Here is a 23,079-nt window from a genome sequence, read left to right as displayed (position 1 = left end):
GATTCCAAGCATTTCTTGTTCCATGAAAACACAATAATGTAATGTTATCTTGAGTTCAATTTCTTATAAGGATGTGTTTTATTTGACAACACAGGAAACCTCTGTTGTAAAAAAGCAAGCCCAAATACATTGGTGGAAACACCTATGAGCCTCTTTTCCACTCTCAACCCTCTAGCCAAGTATTTCTGAATTGTATCCAACAAACATGTTGCTTTTCCCAGTCCTAATCATGTTTGTAAACTTGAGGATCTGGCTACAGCCCTGGAGAAAAAGCTGGAAAGACAACAAAGACTGAATGGCCATAATTTAATATCTTAATTTGTCAGTCAACACATAGCCAAGGATTTCCTAGCTAGTAAGAATGAGTGCGTCAGCTGCGGAATTACATCACAGAATCCAGCAATACATTTATACAGATCTATTTTCGGAACTCTGACTCTGAAGCACTGTGGAAAGATTCAAACCCTCTTGTTAGGGTTAGTTCCTTTATAGCATAAAGAAAGATTTCAATAACATTGTTCAATCAACTTGCAATTCAAAGATGAAATGTCTTCCCATCTGCTTATCTGTTATTGAAGTGTTGTCCTGGAAGGTTGTTCTCTGTCCAAATGTATCTGGAGAACTGCTTTTAAGTCAAACAAACAAAAATGGTGCACTTTAAATCTATCCATCCGTCCATCCATTATCATTAATTTAAAAAAAAATAAAAAAACGAAAAAGACAATAACCAAGCTTTGTTGCATGAACTAACGAAACCTTCTCAGATGAGCTGCAAAGCATTTTCTAGGACAAACAAAACAGCTGATCTTGAGTCGCTCCGGCAGACACCAAAGCACCAATGTTTTGTTGTAACCATGATAGATCCATTAATGTTTTTTCTGAGAAAAAAATAGCAAGTTGGTCCTTTGCGCTCCTACTGTTTACTACCTGTGCGGCGCACGTGCACTTTGCTGTTCTAAAAAATAGAAACTTTGGGGTAATTGCCTTCAATTCAATGCCTTCAGAAAGAAATAACCTGAATGAATAACAGACAATATCCACAAGCAATACAGTAAAAAAATAGGATACAGTATGTGATTAACTTTATGCAGGCAAAAGTTCAATTTACATGCTAGCCTCAAGAAATTGTTTATGCTAGAATATTATAATCTGCTCTTCAAGCAGAAAACATTTGCACTTAGAGCTCCAGCTAAGTAAAAAAAAAAAAACAAAGCTTTTGATAAAATCTCAAATTGTGGCTTTGAAGTATGGCCAAGAGCCGAAATGAGGTTACAGCTTTTTTAGAAGGACTTAGATAAACTTTTTGAGCATCAACTTATTTTGTTACTTGCAGTAGGCCTACATTTGGAGGGGCTGTGTGAGTAAACGTCTTTATCTACTAGCGTGATATGCAGTCTAATATATATATTTTTTATTGTTTTTGGGAGAGCAGTTTTTTCAATTATGTTTTCTTAAGCAGTAATTATACCAGTGTTTCAATCTTACAGCCATTGTAAACAGCCATACCTCATATTATTAATTGTGTTTTTATGTGTGCATCTCAAAAATAGTTGACAGCATACCTTCAGAGATAGTCTGGTCAGTGCTGAGTATTAACAGATTTATATAGAGTATATACAAACATTAATAGAATTGAGAAAAAAAAAGTAGAAACTCAGCTGCTGCAATGAAAGTAGGCTTGCTTAAAGTCCCTTTTCTAATCAATACTCCTCTTTTTAAAAGCAACTTTGCAAAAGCAGCTTTAGACGTGAAAGGCAGAACACATGCTGCTACAAATTACGATTTTGGATTTAAAGTCATACACTGAAGAAACCCTTCTACGTCTCAGTTTCTCACATTTGACAGCACTTTTACAAGACATGGAAAATGATTATGTGGCATGGCAAATTGGAACAGACTGCTACGGTGACTGAGGCAAACAACTAGCCTTTATGTAACGTCACTCGACAACTGAGAACGTAAGTTCCGAGGAAACAGTTGTTGAGGCAGATGGTCATATGAATAATCTTTATCCTCTTCTGCCTCAGTTTACCGTATTTCTTCAATTGAGGTAACTAAGACTCGCTGATTCCAGCTGAATAATGTTAACACAGTTGTTACCATGTGAGCAAGCAAATCGGCTTAGGTAATCATAATAAAGAAGAATGTGTACTCAAATTGCAAGGAATTAGTGTAGAGCATGAGTAAAGTACATTACAGTTTGCTGCCCTAAGCTTTTATTTGCAGCATGAAAGACTTTTATACTGTATGCGTCTCAAACAATAATCCAGGACTTCACTTTAAGTTGAAAGGAAGCTCAGTTAGCTGGCTGTGAGATGACAGCTGTTGGTTCATTACAAAATACGACCTAGCCTTTCAGAAGTATTTGACTAAACTCTCAGGGGAAACATCTGACATTGAAAAAGTCAATATGTCTGAGTCATACAGACCTTTGAGGAGAAGGGAGAGGTAACAGGCATTACATCTGCAGTATAATCATTTGTTAGTATTATTGTGAGGACATGCACCCAGTGTTTTTTTTTCTGTGTGGTCCTTTTTAATTACAGATAGCGCTATACACAAATATGTCATCTGCATGGCCACCATAAAAGGCAAATAAAACATTCCTTAGTGTCAATATACTAAGAGAATATAACATGTAACATGATTTGGGTTTGAATCAAATGTTTCATTCATGTTTCAAGCCAGTTTTAGTTCCATGGCTTGTGTCTCGACGGAATCTCATGAACTGAAATTCTCTTCAAACACCGTATGTCTATGGATCTGTGAGGAAAATAAGCTTAATACATTCTGCAGCTGTGCCTGCGGCCTTAAATACAAATTTTAGATCATCCTTGAGTATCAAATTAATATGCACAATTTTACGATGATTCTACTTGTAAAAATACCTTAATTAATGCTGCTGAGACATAAACTCTAGTGTTGACTAAATAAATGATTGAATGAAATGTGCTTCTGGCACTCGAAAGACTAATTTCTCTTGCAAAGAATGTAAAGGCAGTTGTCTTAAGCTGATGGCCACGTTTTCGTATATGCAGTTGCAGTGAAGCACTGGTAATATGCTGGGTTCGATTTCTAGCCAGTGACCCAAAACCCAGCCAAGATGGTCAGTCCCAGGCCTAGATTAAAATGTGTGCGTATTGGGTGAGGAAGGACATCTGTCATAAAACTGTGCCAAACAAATCATACGAGTGACTTGCTGAGGCGACCCCTGATTGGACAGGCCTAAATTTGCAGCCAAAACAACATAGTATAAAGTTGAAGTGAAAAGAAAATGTTCTCATAACAAATCATCAAATAGCCATAGGCTTTTGTAAGGCCCTTCAATGTTTTTGCAGCAGTCACATGCTCTAGTATTTGGAACATTTAGATTTTTTTGTTCATTTAATCTACCTTTATCATGGATTTTACCAGACCCATATCAAAAGACATCCAGTGAAGGCATTCATAATATACCAGTTGGAGCTATGTTACATGATTCGAGAAAATGAGTCACTCTATCACAAACACTTCTCGTACGTAAAGGTTGTTTGGTTTGACCCTCCAACACTGCCTTACACAAATTTGAAAAAGCCAAGTGCATACAAACTTCTGCAATCAGGAATACATTAGTCAACAAACATTGGAGGATAACAATGTGTTTTATTATGACACCTTGCACTGTTTTTGTTTAGTCGCTATGGTCGGAAGACAAGACACAAAAAAACAACTTGACAGAATCATATGGCTCTGCATGCAAAAGCAGTTGTGTTAAAAACACTGAAGTTCAATTGAAACAAAAACTAGATGTTTGGCTACTTTGCTAATTCATTGTTTTGAGAGATGTGTACTGCACCAGGCGTCACTAATGTATCCTGCAATACAATTAGTTAGGAGCGCAAGAGTATTTCTGTCAAATAAAACAATTTCCCTTGTTCTCCCTCATTCACTATCTGTATTGAATAATTCAGACACCTGAAATGACTGTAATGATTAAAATGAAATTTACTTCTCCTCGGCGGATTATGGCGAGTCTGCATCATCTGACTTGTTCTACAAAGTTGAGCACATAGACTAGATGTGACTATATGACATTCTGTTTAAAGGCTGCGTGTGTGTGTGTGTGTGTGTGTGTGTGTGTGTGTGTGTGTGTGTGTGTGTGTGTGTGTGTGTGTGTGTGTGTGTGTGTGTGTGTACATTATGTCACCACTTCCACATCTAAATTTAAATAGTCACCTTTGATCAGTTTTCATAAAAAGCATGTTTTTGGAATGTGGGAAGAAGTTGGATTAGTAAGAAATTAATCATTTTAGAAGAACTTTACTACAGTGAACTGAGAAATGTTTTCCGATGCCCTCTGTAAATATTTGTATTTCAGCATTATTAGTATATTGACTAAGCCAAAACTGAGTTTTAGAGCAAATTGAACCCTCATAAAAATGAAAAACTACACAAAATACAACTCAAATTCACTATTATTATTAAGATGTGTTATAAGGTAAAATGTTGTAGTTGTTGATTGTGAGGAAATAGTCCTTTATCATATTTGATCATATGTGTTTAAAAATATGTGGCATCCAAATGCTTCCTGACTGCATCATACTTTCATCCAAAACTTCTATCTAAGACATCAAGATTGACATGGCGCTGTAATTCCCGAAGGATCGAAGGAGGTGCCTTGCATGACATATTGAGTAAATAAGAAGCCTATGCTTTGGCTATGCTGGGAGTGCACCATATTAAAAGATACAAATATTTGCATTTCTTTGTCAAGTTAACTTTCCATTGAAGCTGTGCAGCTTCTCTGTAATTTATTCTTGCAGTGACTCATAGAAGCGTCAGATGGAATCAAATTGTTATTAACTAACTTCTTTTCTGGACTTGAGCGACAGCATAACAAATTAATTGTTATGAGTTTGGAATTCAGATCTTATTCATTGCGCTAATTTAAAATCGTCAACTTGTTAGTGACCCCTGCATTACACTATGAAATGAAGCGACCCCATACAGTTATTATTACCTTTTTACTGACGAGTGTAGAAGTGTATTAGACATCACAAAAATCACAAAACATCCATAGATACGCCACACCAGACTACAAGCCGCAGGGTTCAAAGCTTGTGCAAAAAGTAGCGGCTTATAGTCTAGAAAATACGGTAATGATAAGATATGTGATGATTTATTTAAGTTATTTTCGAGCCACTTTATATTGAACTTTTTGGTACTTTTTTGTTAGAAAAAAATACATATTAAAATATCCATTAAAACATGCGACCAAATCTAGGGCTTAACAACATTTTAGGGGATCTTCAGCACCCCAAAAATACACCTGATGTTGCCATTGCTACCAGCCTGTTGTCACTTCATACCTGAAGTGGTAGCATCATCGTGTGTGGTGCAGGTGATAAATCTGCAGTGGGCATAAAGCCAGCACATGGCTGCATCACTGTTTGGTTTGTCTTTGCAGTTCAGTGAAGGGGAGATTTGATATTTTCCTTCCCACAGTAATGCTGTTCTTTTAGCTGGGGTTTTTGCCCTGGGACCACTCACAAAGAGGTCTTCTGCTGCTATTGCCAGAATTCTGCTACGTGATCCAAAACCAATTTCACAATTTGAATAATCTGACACTTATTTTCTTATCTTTCTCTTGCAGTCCAAAAAAATCCAGGCTCAACTGAAAGAGCTCCGGTATGGGAAAAAGGATTTAATTTTTAAGGTAAGCTCCACACCAGAGTTAATAGGCATTGTTTGAGACCACCTTGGAAATATGGCTTCATCACAGACGATACCCCAATTAATTTGGTCTCCAATGACAAAATCCCTTCCCGCAAGGCAGTGGATTGTACAGTCAATTGGCCGGACCGCAATCTAAATCTTATCCTTTGTTTATCTCCTGCAAAAATCCATAAATCCAAGAGATAGTGGGAAATATTTTTGCGGTAGTCAAATTAAGTCTGAACTTATTTGACAAAAGAGTGTAGCAGCGTACAGTATGTTTTCAGCGCATTTATGACACACTCAAAGCATCTGAGTTTAATTGATTTATTGACTGTTTCGTGTCATGTGACCGTTCGTAAATTGTTGATTCAAAATTGTTTTATATTGTTGCTCTATGTCACCCATATGTACAAGAAACCTTAAAAGACTATTCTTTGGGCATTTACGGAAATCTGGGTACTGATGCTTTTATTAGAGGAAAAGTTTTTTTTTTCCTAGCTTCTCTTAAAGATTACATCTGTCTGTATCTTTATTCCCCATATGCAATGTTTGAAAGCCTAACAGCCGACGACAGGTCAGATGTGACGAGAATGCGGGGAAGAGTCACTCAAGATTGGAAATGTCATCAGACTCAAATGAGGGATGTCAGTCAAAGCACCTTGCCCTCGAGGAAATTGAATTGGTTATAACAGCTGTTGTACCAAAACAAAATGCATTTTGTATCATGACAGCACAGAAACTTCACAACATTTGCAAAAATACAGACAATAACAATACGAACCACAATGGGAGGGTTGTATTTTATAAAGGTACACACTATTATGGGTAAAACAAAATGACAACATGAAATCATTGACAAATTATATTAGAATAGATGAAGACAATATCCTTTGAACACTTTTTTGAATACAATTATTTCAAGGACAACTTGAGATGACACGCATGAATTAAATTCTGGCATGCCATGACATGCTCAGAGCTAACATTATGCCCAAAAGATTCACCCTTTATCTAAGGCCTCCATCTAATCAACAGTGCCTCATCAGTGCTCACTCCAAATGCAAACACAATTGCATTTTAGCTTTGGTTTTGGTCTTGGGTAATCCTAGTATTGCACCGCTAGCCTCTGAACATGGCCTCTGAGTGTCAAACTGACTGAAATGTCCAAAACGACAAGATATCAGATTAGTTGACCTGCTCTAGTATTTATAAAACAGTCACCGCAGTCAGTGCTAAAGTATAAACAGAATACCCCGGCAGGTTCGTCTCCACTTGCTCTCTGTGTTATTATTTAAAGCCCTAAGAGAAACTGCCCTTCCTAGTGTTGCGTGGCAGCAGAGCCTCCACTCTGCAAGTCCCCATTCAACTTTACCTCGAGGCTGTTTCTCCACCGGCTTTCAAAAGTAAATGAAGAATGGTGGCTTGATGTAGTCGCATGCCTCATCCAGCGAAATGGCTTGTACCTCGCTGACCTCACACCTCCATAATGGACTGACACATAAATATGGAGCTTTGAGTCAGTAACCCTGAAAGTCAGCATTTCTGGGTCAGTCACCGTGTGCCTGCATTCCTCAGAGAACTATCTGCTGATGATGCACGAAGCAATGGATGTAATGGCTCTCTATAATGCAACACAGTCACATGCATGCGTACGTGCACACATTATTCTTCTGTTGCCCTTTAAAAGTGATCATGAGAGCAGGCTGCAAATTCTTATGCTTGTTAGCCAATCCAACCTGGACTCGTTATTTAGCTCATCACATTTGTGCTGTTTCATCTGACACACTGAGCATCACTTTGCGTTTGTATCATTTGCTGTGATAAGATGTAAACAATCTGTGTGTTTTCTCTTCTGTAGCATCGTATGAAAATCTCCTCTGATAGTGTTCTGACAGCAAAAGTATAAAGTATCACAGGCTCCTTTGAAATATGGCCGTGGAATGTTTTTTTTTTCCTAGTTGTCATCTGTATTAGTCAAATGTATCAGGCAATAGGCTGACTTTTTAATGGCCATGGCTATCCATCCAGCCATCCATTTTCTATACCGCTTGTCCCCACGGGGCTCACGGGCGTGCTGTAGCCGATCCCAGCAGTCATCGGGCAAGTAGGCAGGGGACACCCTGACCCGGTTGCCAACCAATCGCAGGGCACACTGAGACAACCAACCATTCACACTCGCACTTACACCTCGGGGCAATTTGGAGTAGTCAATCGGCCTAACGTGTTTTGGGGATGTGGGAGGAAACCAGAGTGGCCGGAGAAAACCCACAAGGACATGGGGAGAACATAGGGAGGGCTGGAGGAGGAATCAAACCCGCACCCTCCTAACTGTGAGGCGGATGTGCTAACCAGTGCTCACCGAGCCGCCCAGCCGTGGCTCTATTTGATCAAATGTTCCATACTGCTGTAAACCCTCAGCAAAAAATAAATAAAAAATAAATCGCTTTTGAGAGCTGCGCTTTTTTTCCCTCGTCTCTAACAGTATGATTCAACCATCAGGCTAAACTTAAACTAAAATCAATTTTATTTATAAAGCCTACTCACAACAGATGTAGCTCAAACAAAGCACTTTACAAAAGACATAAAATAATATATCAACAGTAATACAAACATAACAAACCACCAACATTTGTTTCTCCATTCCTACGTGCACTTTGTTGTTATAGATGAAAAAACAACGATTCAAAGACTCCACCATTCGGTCATGATCACAGCAGCCGTGGCATCTCACACGTCTGCTTTAAGCTAAGTTTGAAAGTACATAAACAAGCAACTGTAGCATTTGTTGGTGTATAAAATACATACATTCAGAAACGGTTCATTTCTCCAGTTCTAATTAGATCCTCATCAGCCTTCACTTTACTTTTCAAACTCTGACTCCCCTCCACATCTTCAGGCCCATGTTGACGAGGTACCTCGCTCCTCAAATTCAGCTCCTCCAGCGATCCATCCAGCCAGCCATCTGTACCATGGCTCACAGTCCAACAGCACCGACATTTCCGCTAAACAACATAGTGTTGCAAAAAACGGAGCCCATTTAAGCGCAAAATCAAGACTCCCGTGCCCATAAATTGGCAACAGTTGAATCGTGGCGACTTTTCTCTCAATAGAGAAACTGAGAATGCAAGTATGTGCTGCCAAAATGGCACAAAAATCTAGCACAAATATTCTCCTTAAATGAATGTCATGGCCAAAAATGCTAATAAAAAAAAAGAAACAGTCAACATGACTTAAACATTCAATAACAAAAAATTGGTAGCAAACAAACTAAGGTGAAAAATTATAGCGGAGCTTTTGTTCCAGGCTAGTAACTCGAAGGTGCCATCTTTGAACTCAATAACAAAATTTTATTTGAGTTGTAAACACAATTGACCTCATTAAAACTATAAACTTGTGCTCTGAAACCTGCATTGTAATGAGGTAAATTTTGCAAATACTTTATTGGATGTTTCAACAATGTGCAACTCAATATCTACGTGGGTACGATAATACTATTCAAAATCATACCAATACATTGCGCCTCGTATTTGATGGCTTAGCTGACCTTTGAAGCGCAAAGAAGGTTTCATTTCAAAAGGCCAGTAAAAGATTCATAATAAAAGATAACGATTGGAAGCAAACCACCAAGGTCAGTTTTAGTTTCACGCAGTCTGCATGCAAATGATCACGATTTGTTCCATCGAAATTGTCAAGCTATTAAGAACGAGATTCATTTGGTTCGTCTGTTGATGGGCTTTTTGTGTGATATAAATGCACTCTTCTTTGTGATTCAGGTCAGAAATTATACTTGAACAATGATAGTAATTATGGGTCTTGTGTTTTATTAACAATATGAAATATATAAATGAATATATCAAACAGTGCTAAAATGTGGAATGTAATATTGTAACTCTCGAACCCAAAGCTGTTGCTGATGGATGATGAGGGTTGAGTCTTTGTGTGTGCGTGCGTGCGTGCATACGTGCGCGCGTGCGAGCGAGTGAATGCATGCGTGCGTGTGTATTTATAAGGTCAATGAATGCCAAATACATTTCTACACTTTTAGGAATTGGACTTGGATGTGATGGGGCTACGGGGAAAAAGATGATTTTGCTGTGATTCAAAATGTATGTATTTTCCTAGGGGCAACAGTTAATGGATTTGGAACACAAGTTAACCATAGCCAAGGAAGAATTAGAGAAGACTGCTCTTGACAAGGTGAGTAATTTTCACGCTTTAGTAGAGCTTCTTCAGTATGCCGTTTTTATTTTAAAGCTCCTTGAAATCTCTCCATAATTTTACAATTGTTACTTTAGGACTGCCTGAAGAACATATCTGAACAGACATCACTAAAAAAGGTCATCAGGGGTCAAAAAATGTTCATCAAGTTTCTAGAATTACACTATTTGACTTCAGGTCAGATGACCTTGGTAAGGAATTCGGAAGGAGTCCAAGGAATATACAGTGGACACCCACATGCCTACGCTTTACGCTTCGGCATCTGTGGATTCATCTGTTATCTGACTCATTTTATCTTATTTGTTTTTATTTTTTGTGGTAACCTTCATTTTTCTAGGTTATTTTGCTTTTTGTAAAAAAATGTTTGGTTGTTATTTTTGCAGTGCTATTTGCTGGCCAGCCCAGTCACTATCGCCCTCGAATACCCGGGGACCCACTGTACTAAAAGAGAACTAGCCAAAACAGTCTAAGACAAAATTTAAGGCTTACAAGATTATACAACGGCAGTCCGTGTACCTGCCCTCTGCTTTGATACATTGTTTAGTCTGAGGTGCAGGCAGGCCTGCAACAAAGAATCAGATAGAACAAATAATTTGACAACAAAAACAGATGCAGCAATCACCCGGAGGAGATATGAAGACCCGGCGATATCGTAGTTAAGTGAGGCGACAAATAGAATTAAATTGGACAGATTGGAATCATTCTTTATGTATTTGCGTTATTCGCCAATGGACAAATATATCCCAACTCAGTTTGGAGCCAACACAAATAATGTCATGCATGATGTAATCACAAGATTATAATTTCATCATCGCAGTCTGCAACATCTCTGATTCCGGCATCCTCGTGCTGATCATTGGAGACCACAATCTTGCTTTTGTCTTTGACCTACAAGCAGCTTCACACAGCATGTATGCGACATGGATGGAATAAAAGTCTGCAACTCCCATATGCTAAATGTTAATGTAATAGGACCTCTTTAAAATGTTGTTGTTTTATTTATTTAGGTATTTATTAAGAACTTTAGAATGGAGTGCCTAACCAGTCAATTACGATCGACTGGCGGACCACGGACCAACATTCTCATGAAACTGCATCACAGGACGTTGTTATGGGTCGCACTCAGCAGTCGCTTGCAGCTAACTCGTATTTGGTTTATTTTTCAATTTTGTTTATTTTAGGGTCAGTTTTGACTAATGCTCACATCGTGCAGACTGCCTTGGCATGCATGTGTGCTTATGCGCACGTGAGCAGTGTGTTTATGCGTACACATGTGTGTGCACGTGTGTGAGAAAAGATCAGAGAGAGCAATATAATGGCTGGTAATTGACAGCAAGTGTTGTTTGGTTAGTTAATGAGGCTGGAAAAGGTGTGTGAGTTTGCAACTGAACTGGTAGATCTTTGCATCTCATAAAATTAGTTAAGTGTATGCATGGCAAAAGAGATGGAGGAAGTCAAAAATGATCCTGTGTGTAATCTCTTTTGGGCACAGGAGTCTCAGCTGAAGGCGCTAAAGGACACTGTTCACATCTGCTTCTCAGCTGTCCTGCACAACCAGCCCAGCAGCAGCCACAGATTTCCCACCTCCTCCTCCCATTTGTACAGATACTCATCACTCATAAACAGCTCCAGAGTCACTTTTCAACAACCCCATGCCAAGGTAATTCAGTATTTCACTCAGTCCCATCTGATTTAATCCTTATCAAAAAGAACCACTTTTGTTATCAAATTTGGTCCAATAATATTTTATTGCAGCGATACTGAAGAGTGATTCTCCGCCGTCCTTGAACTAACAGTGTGTGTCATGAAGAATGCCAAAGTGCGCAAAGATGTAACAAAGATCAAAATTTATTGTTGTCCCTGGAAATTGGTGGTCCTACTTTTTGAGGAAAAAAGTTAAACAGCTGTAAAAGCTGGACATTTTCAGTGTCAATCTACCGACTGCATCACTTCCTAATAAGAAATTAACAAGGGGAATAAGATGCGTCAACTCGCACCCTCCACCCCATTCGGTCTGTAACTTTCAAAGAGGACTCGCGCTAACAGGTACCGTGGAAACAAACACAGTTCCAATGATGTCACGTTATCTCATCAGAGTACTTGAATTATAATTTGATTCATAATTGCCCACTCGTACGAGTGAACACATTCCCAGAGGTGGGCATTGTCCTCTACCCCTGAGGTTCCATCTCTTAGCTTCCACCAATATTTCATCCTCGTCCCGTTCGAGTCAGCCAAACGCTGTCGAGAATGGACTTACCACGTCACACGCAGGTGCTGCTCACTTGACATGCAGCCAAATAACGAAACAATTGAAAAAAATGAAACAGTTGTATCCCTTTTGGTTGGACTGATTAGATGTCTAAATGTCACTATCCATAATGATTTCTCAAATTCCACATTCTATGAGTTCCGTAAATATAGATTACATACTGTGCATCTGTATTGCGCCACAACACATACATCACACCACATTTTTTGTGTTATTTTCACAATACCAAACACTTGAGTCAAGTCCAATCAGAGATTGTGCAATTTGTGATTTCTGAAAAGCAGTCACTGCAGGCACTTTGAAATCATTTGGTTGAACACAGTTCTGCTATGCTTTCTTTATCTTCCATGATTCTGGTGAGCAATTCTGTGTTTAAGAAGCTTTTCTCCCATCAAAGCAGTGACAATTTGCTCGGCGTCCCTTCAATGGGTGCCTCGGAGATTTGACATGCTACGAATATGTGTTTTTTCCGTTTCTGTCCTTTATCTTGACTTAGTTTCATCGTCTCTTCCAGTGTCCGTGAAATTGGGAAAAACAACAGTTCGAGACTGACGCTGTTGCGATAACGTTCAAACAATTAAAACAGAATGATACCATACACGTGTATTTTTTGGCCACCTTTATGTTTTCTTAGTTTGTGTTAAAAATAGCTGCAATCCACTTACGGGTAAAGATTCTCGCTCTATTATCTCCATTATCTCCTTTAAGCGCTGTACTCTTTGACTGGCTGTCTGATAAATCTGACTCAGCCCTTGCTATAAAGATTACTGGGGTGCTCCATCTGTCCACCCTGTCTGCTTATATGGAGGTGTGCCAGATCTCGTTGAAATCCTTGCCAAATTGTTCTAAAATTATGTGTTCGTAACACCATACGATTGCACTCACTGCGCATGGGGAACAATGTTCCATAACTATGTTTGGGAACAATAGAACACACTGATCAAACTTGGCAGAAATGCTGTTCTACAAATATTAAAAAATAAAGAGAGGCATATCTCAAGCACACCAGAAGAGTAAGTTGAACATCCAGAAGGGGAAACTTTTCGGCGGTTAGCTGTAGGAATTGCCGTTTTTGATCATCTGTTTGAAAAGAAAATCTTCCTTTGCAAAGAGAAAGCCAATTTCCCTCCAGATGATCTTTATGTTTTATAAGCACACTTCAGCATTTGACATCCAAGGAGGATAAGTGCAGGGTAGTTTATTCATGCTCAGTGACACCATTCTGGGGTTATTATTTGAGTTAATATAATGAGGCTTAAGTTCTCATAGATGCCATTGTAGGGGCTCCTGTGGACTTGGCCTCTCCTCCATTCACAAAGCTCCACTCACTGCTGAAAGATTCATTAGTTTGAGGATGTGGAGATCCGCAAGATTGCAGTGGAAGTTGCTTCATATTTAAGGGTCTTGGGGAGAGCCACGGCTTGTGGTCCAATAGCATGCAATTTTCATTTAAATAATGGAAGATCATGTCTTAGGATTTGGAACACTGTGGTGCTAGGAGAAGAAATCAGTCATTTGATTGCTTCTTTCTCCAAGATAGTCTAGCTGCAGCCCCCAATTCTCTGGCCCCTCCCTCCCAAGTCCCTACAGACCTCAATTCTTTACCACTATCAGCCCTGAAATGTGTTCCATTTCTGCCAGACGCTTGTCAAAATCAAATGTATGCTTATAAGTGGGAGTTTCAAGACAAATGTACCGATAACAATCATTTAACGTCGTTTTTGATGCTCAAGTTATGGCCAAGTAACGCAAGTGTGCCCTTATAGATATGTGCAAAACTGTAAATTGTGCAACTTAAGTTACATCCAGTTGTTTTGTAAGTAAGTAGACATACAAACATATATTCACTGTACACAAGTAATCTCTGTATTTTCGTACAAGGATTATTCCTTATCATCCTAAAGCATGAGTAAAAGCCGCATTTTAAATCTATTCCTTCCCCTATTGCTATTTTACTATGAATTGATTCTGATGGCTGCTGTCAAGAGGTAAGAAATAATGCATGAAATGCTTAACTCCCTGTCTCTCCTAAAAGTCTTCTTTACTCAGCAGTCCCCAAAAAGAGTAAGAAGAAAAGTTTTACAGTGACTTTAAAATCGCTTGTATCTATCTTAAAAAATCTTTTGCTTCCTACTCTCGGGAGACATTGTGGTCCAGTGAAGGGAACTGCGGTATAACAGCCCTGAGCACTAGGCTACAACAGGTCTCTTAATGCTGAAGCTATGGACATAGAGTCTCTTTAAAAAAAAAAAAAAAAAAGTTGAAAAATCTACATTGATTTTCTTCCTCCTAACATTTGTTTTCAAAAGAATTACACATTTAATGTCGTCTGATTAGGTTCCATATTACATTAAGGATAAAAACACAAAACAGCATTAATTTAGTTTCAACTTGTATATATAGTGTTGTTGTTTTTTTGCATTCAATGCTTGTGGGTTATAACAACAAAAATCAACACTACAGCGGCCTTCGCAGATTCAAGCTGGACATCCCAGGCATATACCATATTTCTTGTTCATCACCGCTGTTCTGCTTTAGGAATGCATTTGATTCTTCAAATTTCTGAAATTGTAAAAAGTGCAATTAATAAATCCATTATGAGTCAGACGTGTATACTTTTCAGGTTGCTCAGATCCCATTCTGCAAGTAACGAGCCATTTCTACATTTTACTTTTAACCCCAGGCTAAAATGTTTTTGTTTTTTTTTACTGTTTTTTTTTATTCCCTAATAGGATATCTCTAAAGTTCAGAGAGTCGTCATAACCAGCAAAACACCCATGAACATCAGCGTAATGAGGAGAGAAATTGGTGGAGTTAAAAAGTGCCAGATGGAGGAGGTGAGCCTTAACAGTAATTAAACCACAATGCAACCCAAGGGCCTGAATCCACTAGCATCAATTCAAATCCCTCACCGGAATTTAAAAACATAGTTTGTCTTTATTACTGTCATTATCAAAAAAGCTTGTGGAATGATGAAATTAAGTTTTATTTTCATTCACATAATTGTCACATAAGTACCTGTATGTGTGATTATCAATAATGTGCGAGGGTTAGTGATGTAAATATGAACACTTCCATTTCTTTTTGGAAAAAAATATATTTCTAACACCAAAAACTGATCAATTTCGCCAAAGTAATTCAAGGTCAGTGGTAATCTACCCCGTGTGATTAGTGATGGGTAGTGGTGTAAATATAAACACTACTGTTTCTTTTTGGAGAAAAACACCTTTTTAACATCAAAGACTGATCAATTTAGCCAAAATAATTCAAGGTCAGTCGTAATCTACACCATGTGACTCCTCTGGTCCAGCGTCTGCTGGCTCTAGCTTCGTATGACCCTGCACAGAATAAGCTTTTAAAGATAATGGATGGAAGGAATGCTTCCAATAGGGTATAATTTAAAAATTGACACTTACAGCATAAAAGCTCGTCACTGTCAGCTCCACTGTTCTGGTTTCCAAATACTTCTGCTGGAAGGCTTCATTTGAACAAAATCTGCAGCTGAGTGCTGCGCTAAATTGAAAATGAATTTGAAAGCAGTTACTGTAAGTGAGAAGATATAGTCAATAATTGATGTTTGCTATTCAAATTTTGCTTAATTTTCTGCCTCACTCCCACTTGCAAACATCTCTAATATTCAGGCAACTGTGACAATTGCTTTGAAGGAGCCTATGCCCTCTTATGATTTATAAAAACCAAAAGGGTTCTTGGAAAAGTCACATGCAAGGAGTACCCACAGGTAAACATTGAAAGACATTGATGCCAGGATGATGTCAAAAGTGGAAAATAGCAATTGTAAAAAGTATCTCAAGGAGATTGTTTGTAAAATTGTGCAAATTTCAAGGTTCATCAGTGTACCATGATGTAATGTTGACATGGGCATCAAACTCCTGCAGTTTGGGAGAAAATTGTGACATAGATAAGAGACAAAGGCAAGGGTTAGGGTTAGAAAAACAAGTTTAAAATTGGATCAGCCAGCACTACTGATTCCGAAGGCATTGGACAGGTTAGATTGACATGGCAATACTGAAATCTGATTGGACAAAAAGTAAATAAATTTCGCATCAACCTGGATGTAATAGGGCGGCCAAGTGAAATGCTTCGAAATCAAGAAAGTAGACTTATGGAAATGAGTAAATACAATTTCATGGTACAAATGTTGACATTTTGATAGTGGTCAGTTCTTGTAAAAGTGTTTTGACATGCAGAGAAGGTTGCTGGGGCTGACCGCTCATCAATGATTTTGTTGCATGACGTTTCTGCTTCTCTTTGGAAATTGAAAAAAACTATAGTACCTGACTTCACATAGACAACTTTCAGCATTAAATATATGATGCTCTTTTTAGGCTACTGTGATTTGTAGAAATGTCTGGAACTAATATTGTTAAATCAGCCCAAATGTGCTTTCAGACACAGACCACATTTGGAACACATGCACAATATATTGATATCCAATACAGAGGTTCTATCAAATATTTTGCCTTTCCAAACAAAACAAAACAAAAAATCAAGTTTGTCAGCGAGATATTTTGCAAATAACAATATGTAAGGCTTTTAATAGTGTGTTTAGTGTTGTAGGTTGCAGTGGTGTTCAGAATATTTGATAAGGCTTTTTTATTGGCTACAATTATATTGTGCAAGCAGTCATAATGTGGCAGTAGACAGTTTAATGATGTTGTTGGTTATAGTGCCAGTTCCGGTGCCAAGCCCAACCGTTTATAGGTATATCTCACCCGGGGAGAAGCGAAATACTGATACCCATGATTTGCTTTGGCGTTTCATCACACATGTAGAGCTCAAAAATGCCATCTTTTCTCCGTCCATCCACAATCAATACTGCAAATAATGAATTACAGATAGTGATGTGCCATCTGATTTTAACGGTAAGTTTGTATGACTGCTCCCTAAATACATTATGATTACGAGTTAATGAGAGATAAATGAATAACAAAAATAAATGTACCATTTAGCAAAAACTTCATGATAGTTTCCATTAACATGGAATATATATAATAAGCATGTTATCCAAGTTCATATTATGTACTTTCAAATGTTTCCTTTCTCCTCCAATAGATTGGGAGTGACTGCTTCCAGAATCAGACAACGGAATTAGCTCCAGAAGCAAAACAACAACCAGAACCACATCAGGTGAGACTGAGGCCAAAACACTCAAAACGAAGCCTGTTATAATGAGACGTGTGATACTTTTAAAATTCCACAGATTTCACACTTGGGAAACAATGAAAGGCTTCCCTTAACAAATAATAATCTCATTTATGAATCACAATGGATAGTTACTTGGGTTGAATACCTTTTGGGGAAATTGAAATTGCTTTGATGATCTGGAAAGATCTTTTTGTGTCTAGTTTGCATGTTCTCTCAGCTTTTGTAGTTTACTCCAGATACTCACATTCCCAAGACATGCTTCTTAACTAAAGATTCTGAATTGTTCTTAGGTGTGAATGTGACAGTAAATGGATGTTTACTTGCACCCAGTCCAGGGTCAACTGCGGCTGAACTGAACAAACTGTATAAAAAAATGGATTAATGATATAATATTAATAGCATTTTGATTGTCTTAACTAAGCATTTATTTTGCCACAATCAAATATGTGTTTCATCTGAAATGGGTATGAGAGATTGAATGGAAAAAAAACAAAAGAGAAGGTGAAAGTTCAAAATACTATATAGAAAAATAAAATACAAGATCTAATCCTGGCTTCTACGCTAAAGCATAACAATCTGGAGCATCATATTACTGAATTGAGTCACACCTGCCTGGAGCTGGCAGATGGTGCACGATAACAACACATCCCATTTGAATTCAGTACAATCATGTCAAACTGAGAACTTGTCATGCATTTCAAATGGATGCATTTCACTTTTAGACACATTCCATTTTCCCAAAAATGCGCCAATATCTTAGGAGGAACATACCAGAAATTATTCAGTGACTGACTGACTGACTATTGATTGTTTGCCATACATTAGATTGTACCATTGATTCATATTCAGTTCTATTGCTGCTTTACACACAGGACTGCCACATTGAATATAAGGTGGCATCGTGACAACATGGGAAACTCAAAACCTGGTTGTCACTGAACAAAGCGGTACACCAAAGTGTTGGCTGTAGGAGCTATTTCCTATTTCATCTTTGATCAGTAAAAAACTATTGCTGCCCTTTCAACCTTGAAATGTTCCAGCACAAACGTTGAATTTACCTGTTACACAATCCCGGGTTATCACGTATTTACCGGCAGAGGTTATTTTTCAATTAGATAGCATCCCAGTAGCTTGTAATATATCAACAGCAGAGAACATTATTCCAACTGACCTTTCCGCAATAAATCCTTAAATAAGCATAAGGTCCATTTTGTCCTACATCTGTAAAAATCTGACCTTTTTTTTCGTAAAGCGTATCATTTTAGACACAATTTTGTTTTCAACAGTAAATCATTTATTCATTCTGCGCAGAATCACACCAGCGAGAATTTTGTTGTAAACACTTTGATTAGTAGTGATTTGCAGTCAGGTATCTCTTGGTGAGTCTGCATTGTTCAATATTCCTGCCCTAGTGGTACTTCAATCACGCGTCCTCATGTTCAGTCAGAATTTCAGTATTGGCTTTCCCGATCTGCAAATGTTTTACGAAGCAAAATAGTATGTTGGAAGCCACGAAAATAGAACAGCTGGCCTGTTCAATATAATATGTCCTCTTCTATTCATACATGCCTTCCAGCGGGGTGATCACAAGAGCTGGAGTTCTCACACATTGTGGCTTTAACATCAATAGTTTGACAGCTCAAGTCACTCACCGGAGAGAGTTCACTAAGATTCCGTGAAATGTCAGCATGTGAAAAAAAACACATACACACACAGTATAGATGGACTTGCAGTTTTTAGGCTTAAAATATAGTCCAAAAAATAGCTGTACAGACAAGTGGAGGCAGCACAGAACATGTGCCATTTGCACATCAGCCTCACCATTCTGATGTTAACTGTTTGAGCTCTGGCATCCTTGTGTGGAGGTTACATTTTCTCCTTGGGCTTTTTGGGTTTTATCCAGGGACTTCTGCTTCTTCCCACGTGACAAAAGAATAATATAAAATAAAAACATGTTTTTTTTGTCTTAATTGAATGTGAGCATCAATGATTCTTTGTCTATATCTGGCCTGCTAAATTATGCTAATTTAAATGGACTTTTCAGCATCCCTACTGGCATTTTGTGAATAGTTGTTAAGAATTACATGTTTATTGAAATTAGTTGTCGTTTATTATTCCCCCATAGTAATAATATGTTTTGGCTACCTATTAATATGTATTGCGCTGTCATTTTGTTTGTATCATGATTAGTGATGTGTATAATGACAACCTGTTTGTTCTTAACACAGTGCCAATTACTATGGTCTTGTGTGACTCAAGACTGCCACTCAGCATCACATATAATTTGCCACACTGACATATGTTGCACTTACTATCCATCCTGAGAATCTCAATAACACAGAACCTTTTGACAAACATGTTGCCAAGAAAAGATGTCAAATATCTAGTTCTGACAAAATTGCAACAACATTTATTTGTAATTTTGCAGCGTTTTTATGTGTAGGATTTGTCTAAAATTGGCAGATCAACTTGGTTTAAGTCATTTTATGGTTAAGTTGATTTATTTTGAAACAAGCTGGTACTCAATACGTTTTGTTTTATCTTCAGCCCCCAACAGTGTGCTTTGGATTCGGTCCCTTGTGTAATAGTGTTTGACAGAGCTCTTCTCGTGTATTTTGCTTTAAGTCACACTTTGCTAAGGTGAGTGGTGTGTAAATAAATTATTTGCAGCCACGAATATAAATGCATTCCCAAAAGTGTCATACGGCAGGTGCTTTACTGAGAGAAATGCTTTGTAGTTTCCGTATATTCTGTCACGCCAAATGATGTGCCGCCAACATGTCAAAAAATTAACTAAAATATTCAGACTACCAATAAGAGCTCAATTTGATAGGATACATTACAATGATCCTTCTTAATGCGCAAACTACACTGTGCTCAACTGCTGTGACTGTCAGAGCTGTTCCTCAAAGAATGGAGTTTTCATCCCACATGGTGGCTAATGGTATGCATTATGCATTCCTCTTTCACCCTTTGTCTGGAATAAAAGACAAAAAAAATGGATGAATTGGCATGTTGATGGGTCTCAGCCATAAACAAGAAAATGCATCTCATCTAACATCACATTTGGCGTTCTCAAGCTCGTAAGGCTCGTTCGCTACTGAGTATATAAGTGAACGTTCTGAGAGTAATGTAGGGTACATTAGTGTTGCCTTTGTATAGCTGCAAAGGGTACATGAATGGACAGTAATCAGTGTAAGGCCTCTGACAAATATTAAAAATTGATCAGTCTTTTTAATAGAGCCTTGGTTATCTATTGGCTGCATCGTATCTTGACATTCTGTGGTATTAATGAGCATTGCCCATACCTATCAGTCAAATTATAGACTACTGTATGGCTGCAATGAAATATGACCGTGGCTGTCTCGTTTATTATTCATGTTTATCTTTTGAACCTCACAGCAAAGAAGCCAAGGGCAGCCTGGGAGCTCGGAAAGCACTGGAAAGAGCCCGGACGACAGCGAGGACGAAGGGCAAAGCAGCAGCAGAAAGATAAAGCCTCGAAAATAGACAGCGTATCATGAAAAATACAAAACTCTTGCATTCCTGCAATGATATTTCAAAGAGCACACACATCTAACGTACTTTTACAGAAATGTGCGCGTACACACACATTTACACACACACGCATACACACACACAATATCAGCATTGCTTGCAAAAGCTAAGACACTGGAAATGTCAATACAAGAACATGGCATGCATTATACAGTTTTATTTTGAAGGTAGCAATGGCACTGGCAACTTGTTTCATGATTGTTCATATGATGTTTACTTATCAGACTTTTATTCTTAGTGAGGGTACCTGCTTACTAATGTGTGATCTTTGTAGAAAAATCCCTTTGCATTGGTAAGGTCTGGACACTGTTTAGTGTGATGAGTATATGAATTTACTGATGCCTGTTCTACACTGAACACTTTTTTGCAGTCATCAGTCACTCATTTTCAGAATATTCACATTATGTGTGGAACTACTTTGAATCTTGGCTACAATTTTCAGGGTCTTAACGCAGTGTCTTTGCATCATTAGTATGGGTCCACCACAGGTTGTTGTTGTGACTGATGCAAAATGTTGCGCTCACATAGTGGTGTTTTTGTTGTGAATAAAAGAACAAATAGGAAAGTGTGGCCAATCTTACAAACATTGCTCAAAGTGAGTCACATTATTAATTCGAGTTTTCATATGCAGTTTCTGCAAATGATAATGGCTGTGACAATGATATTCATGTCATTTCATGGTGTGTTTCTCTTGTTTGGTTTTCTATCTGCGATCGTGGCGTCAGAAAACCTGTGAAATGATTTTCCCTCAATTTGGGACACTGCTTGATGTTGGTCGCAGTCCAGTTTTTGTTGCCTTATTTCATTTTCCATCAGAGGTGGTCAAAATTGTACAGTGCATTCTGGGCTTTATACAGAAATAAAAAATACTATACTTCTATAACTACTACCAAACTTAGACTATTGTTTGTCACGCATTGTAGCAGGTTAATTTACTCCTCTACATTTTGGAATATTAAGGCTCAAGTTGGCTGGCCAACTGTTCAACATTTAATCCTTCTGCACTCTTTCTGCCTTTACCACTCCAGAGGCAACGAGCCAAAGACTCACAATGGGTCGTCTCCCTGAGAATGTGCCATGCACTGAGTAGTAATTCCTAGCTACATGTATCTGTGTTCTCTGACCTTTATGTGTATTTTCAATGAACTGTAATTTTCAGGACATTTGTGAAGAATAAATGGATCTTTGTGGGAAAACAAACATGAGCCAGTATGTTTGTGATCAACACAGCAAAAGGTTCCTCAATGTCCAAACATCCTCTATGAATGTTGAATTAATTTTGAACATTTCATGACGGGTTTTGATTTAAGTAGATGATCTGTACTTAGTCATAAATATTCTCCTCGCATTTTAAGATGTCAAAGGCTTCCTGAATAATTAAATGAAACAATAGGAGTGTCATCAATCACTTTTATGCTTTTCTATCTTAAGATAAAGGGGCCAGAAATGTGGGGTCTTTGCATATGTGTGTGGAATGGGGGAATGGCTGATGGTATTTTATTTACATTGGAAAAGCTCCTGGTGGTGTGTCGACATACCACCATACAAATCGAGAATTTACAGTAAATCCCTCAGGAGAATTCTAAGGCTGGGAACATTTGTATTTGTTGTAGGGCCATTTTGCAAATCAGGGACTTAATTTGAGTATTTTTCTAATTTTGTAGATCATTTTCACCCCTGCTGGTTAGTCCCAGGGACCTGAAGCAAAGGGTTATTATAACATATGACAATTTTACTAACTAACTTTTTGCATAATCAAAGTTATTTTCTTCAATTAACATTGTGTAGAGCAACAAACTGTATTTTCTAGTCTGGAAGCAAAGTTGATTAAAAAAACTAAATCTAGGATGTAGCCTACTGTACAGTAAGGTAATTATGACAACTTTTATGGCGCAGAGAACAAAATCAAATCTCTATTGTGAAAACAACTAAATGAAATTCTTGTAATCATGAATATTTCATAAAATATGAACATACTTTTATATACATGTTTTTATATACATTTACATATACATTCATAGGCCATGTCTCCTTAATGATGTAAAGCGTAAAGTAAGCTACTATAATTCTTTTCAGCACCTTGTGTCAGTTTACTTTTCGGACTTCCATTGGGTAAAAAGACACATTTTTGTGAACCTGAACAGGGCAAACAATCAAGAAAATGGATA

At 38.0% G+C, this 23,079-nt stretch overlaps 1 protein-coding gene across 6 annotated transcripts in view; it reads left to right on the top strand.

Annotated features, from left to right (window-relative positions):
• The window catches only part of luzp2 (leucine zipper protein 2), a 141,114-nt gene extending 119,018 nt beyond the window's left edge, over positions 1-22,096 (top strand). For all 6 annotated transcript variants that reach the window (XM_085907979.1, XM_085907978.1, XM_085907977.1 and 3 more), the window contains 6 exons: positions 5,633-5,695; positions 9,820-9,894; positions 11,408-11,575; positions 14,920-15,024; positions 17,261-17,335; positions 20,756-22,096. In XM_085907979.1, the coding sequence (XP_085764105.1) occupies positions 5,633-5,695; positions 9,820-9,894; positions 11,408-11,575; positions 14,920-15,024; positions 17,261-17,335; positions 20,756-20,863 (594 nt within the window). In that variant the 3' untranslated portion in view covers positions 20,864-22,096. The remainder of the gene's footprint in view (positions 1-5,632; positions 5,696-9,819; positions 9,895-11,407; positions 11,576-14,919; positions 15,025-17,260; positions 17,336-20,755) is intronic.
• The last annotated feature ends 983 nt before the right edge of the window (positions 22,097-23,079 follow it).

This window comes from Syngnathus leptorhynchus, chromosome 3 (assembly GCF_054491065.1).
Source record: "Syngnathus leptorhynchus isolate UIUO chromosome 3, UIUO_Slep, whole genome shotgun sequence".
Classification (NCBI taxonomy): Eukaryota; Metazoa; Chordata; class Actinopteri; order Syngnathiformes; family Syngnathidae; genus Syngnathus; species Syngnathus leptorhynchus.
The sequence above is the reverse complement of the archived record's forward strand: the minus strand, read 5'-3'. Positions and strand labels throughout refer to the sequence as shown.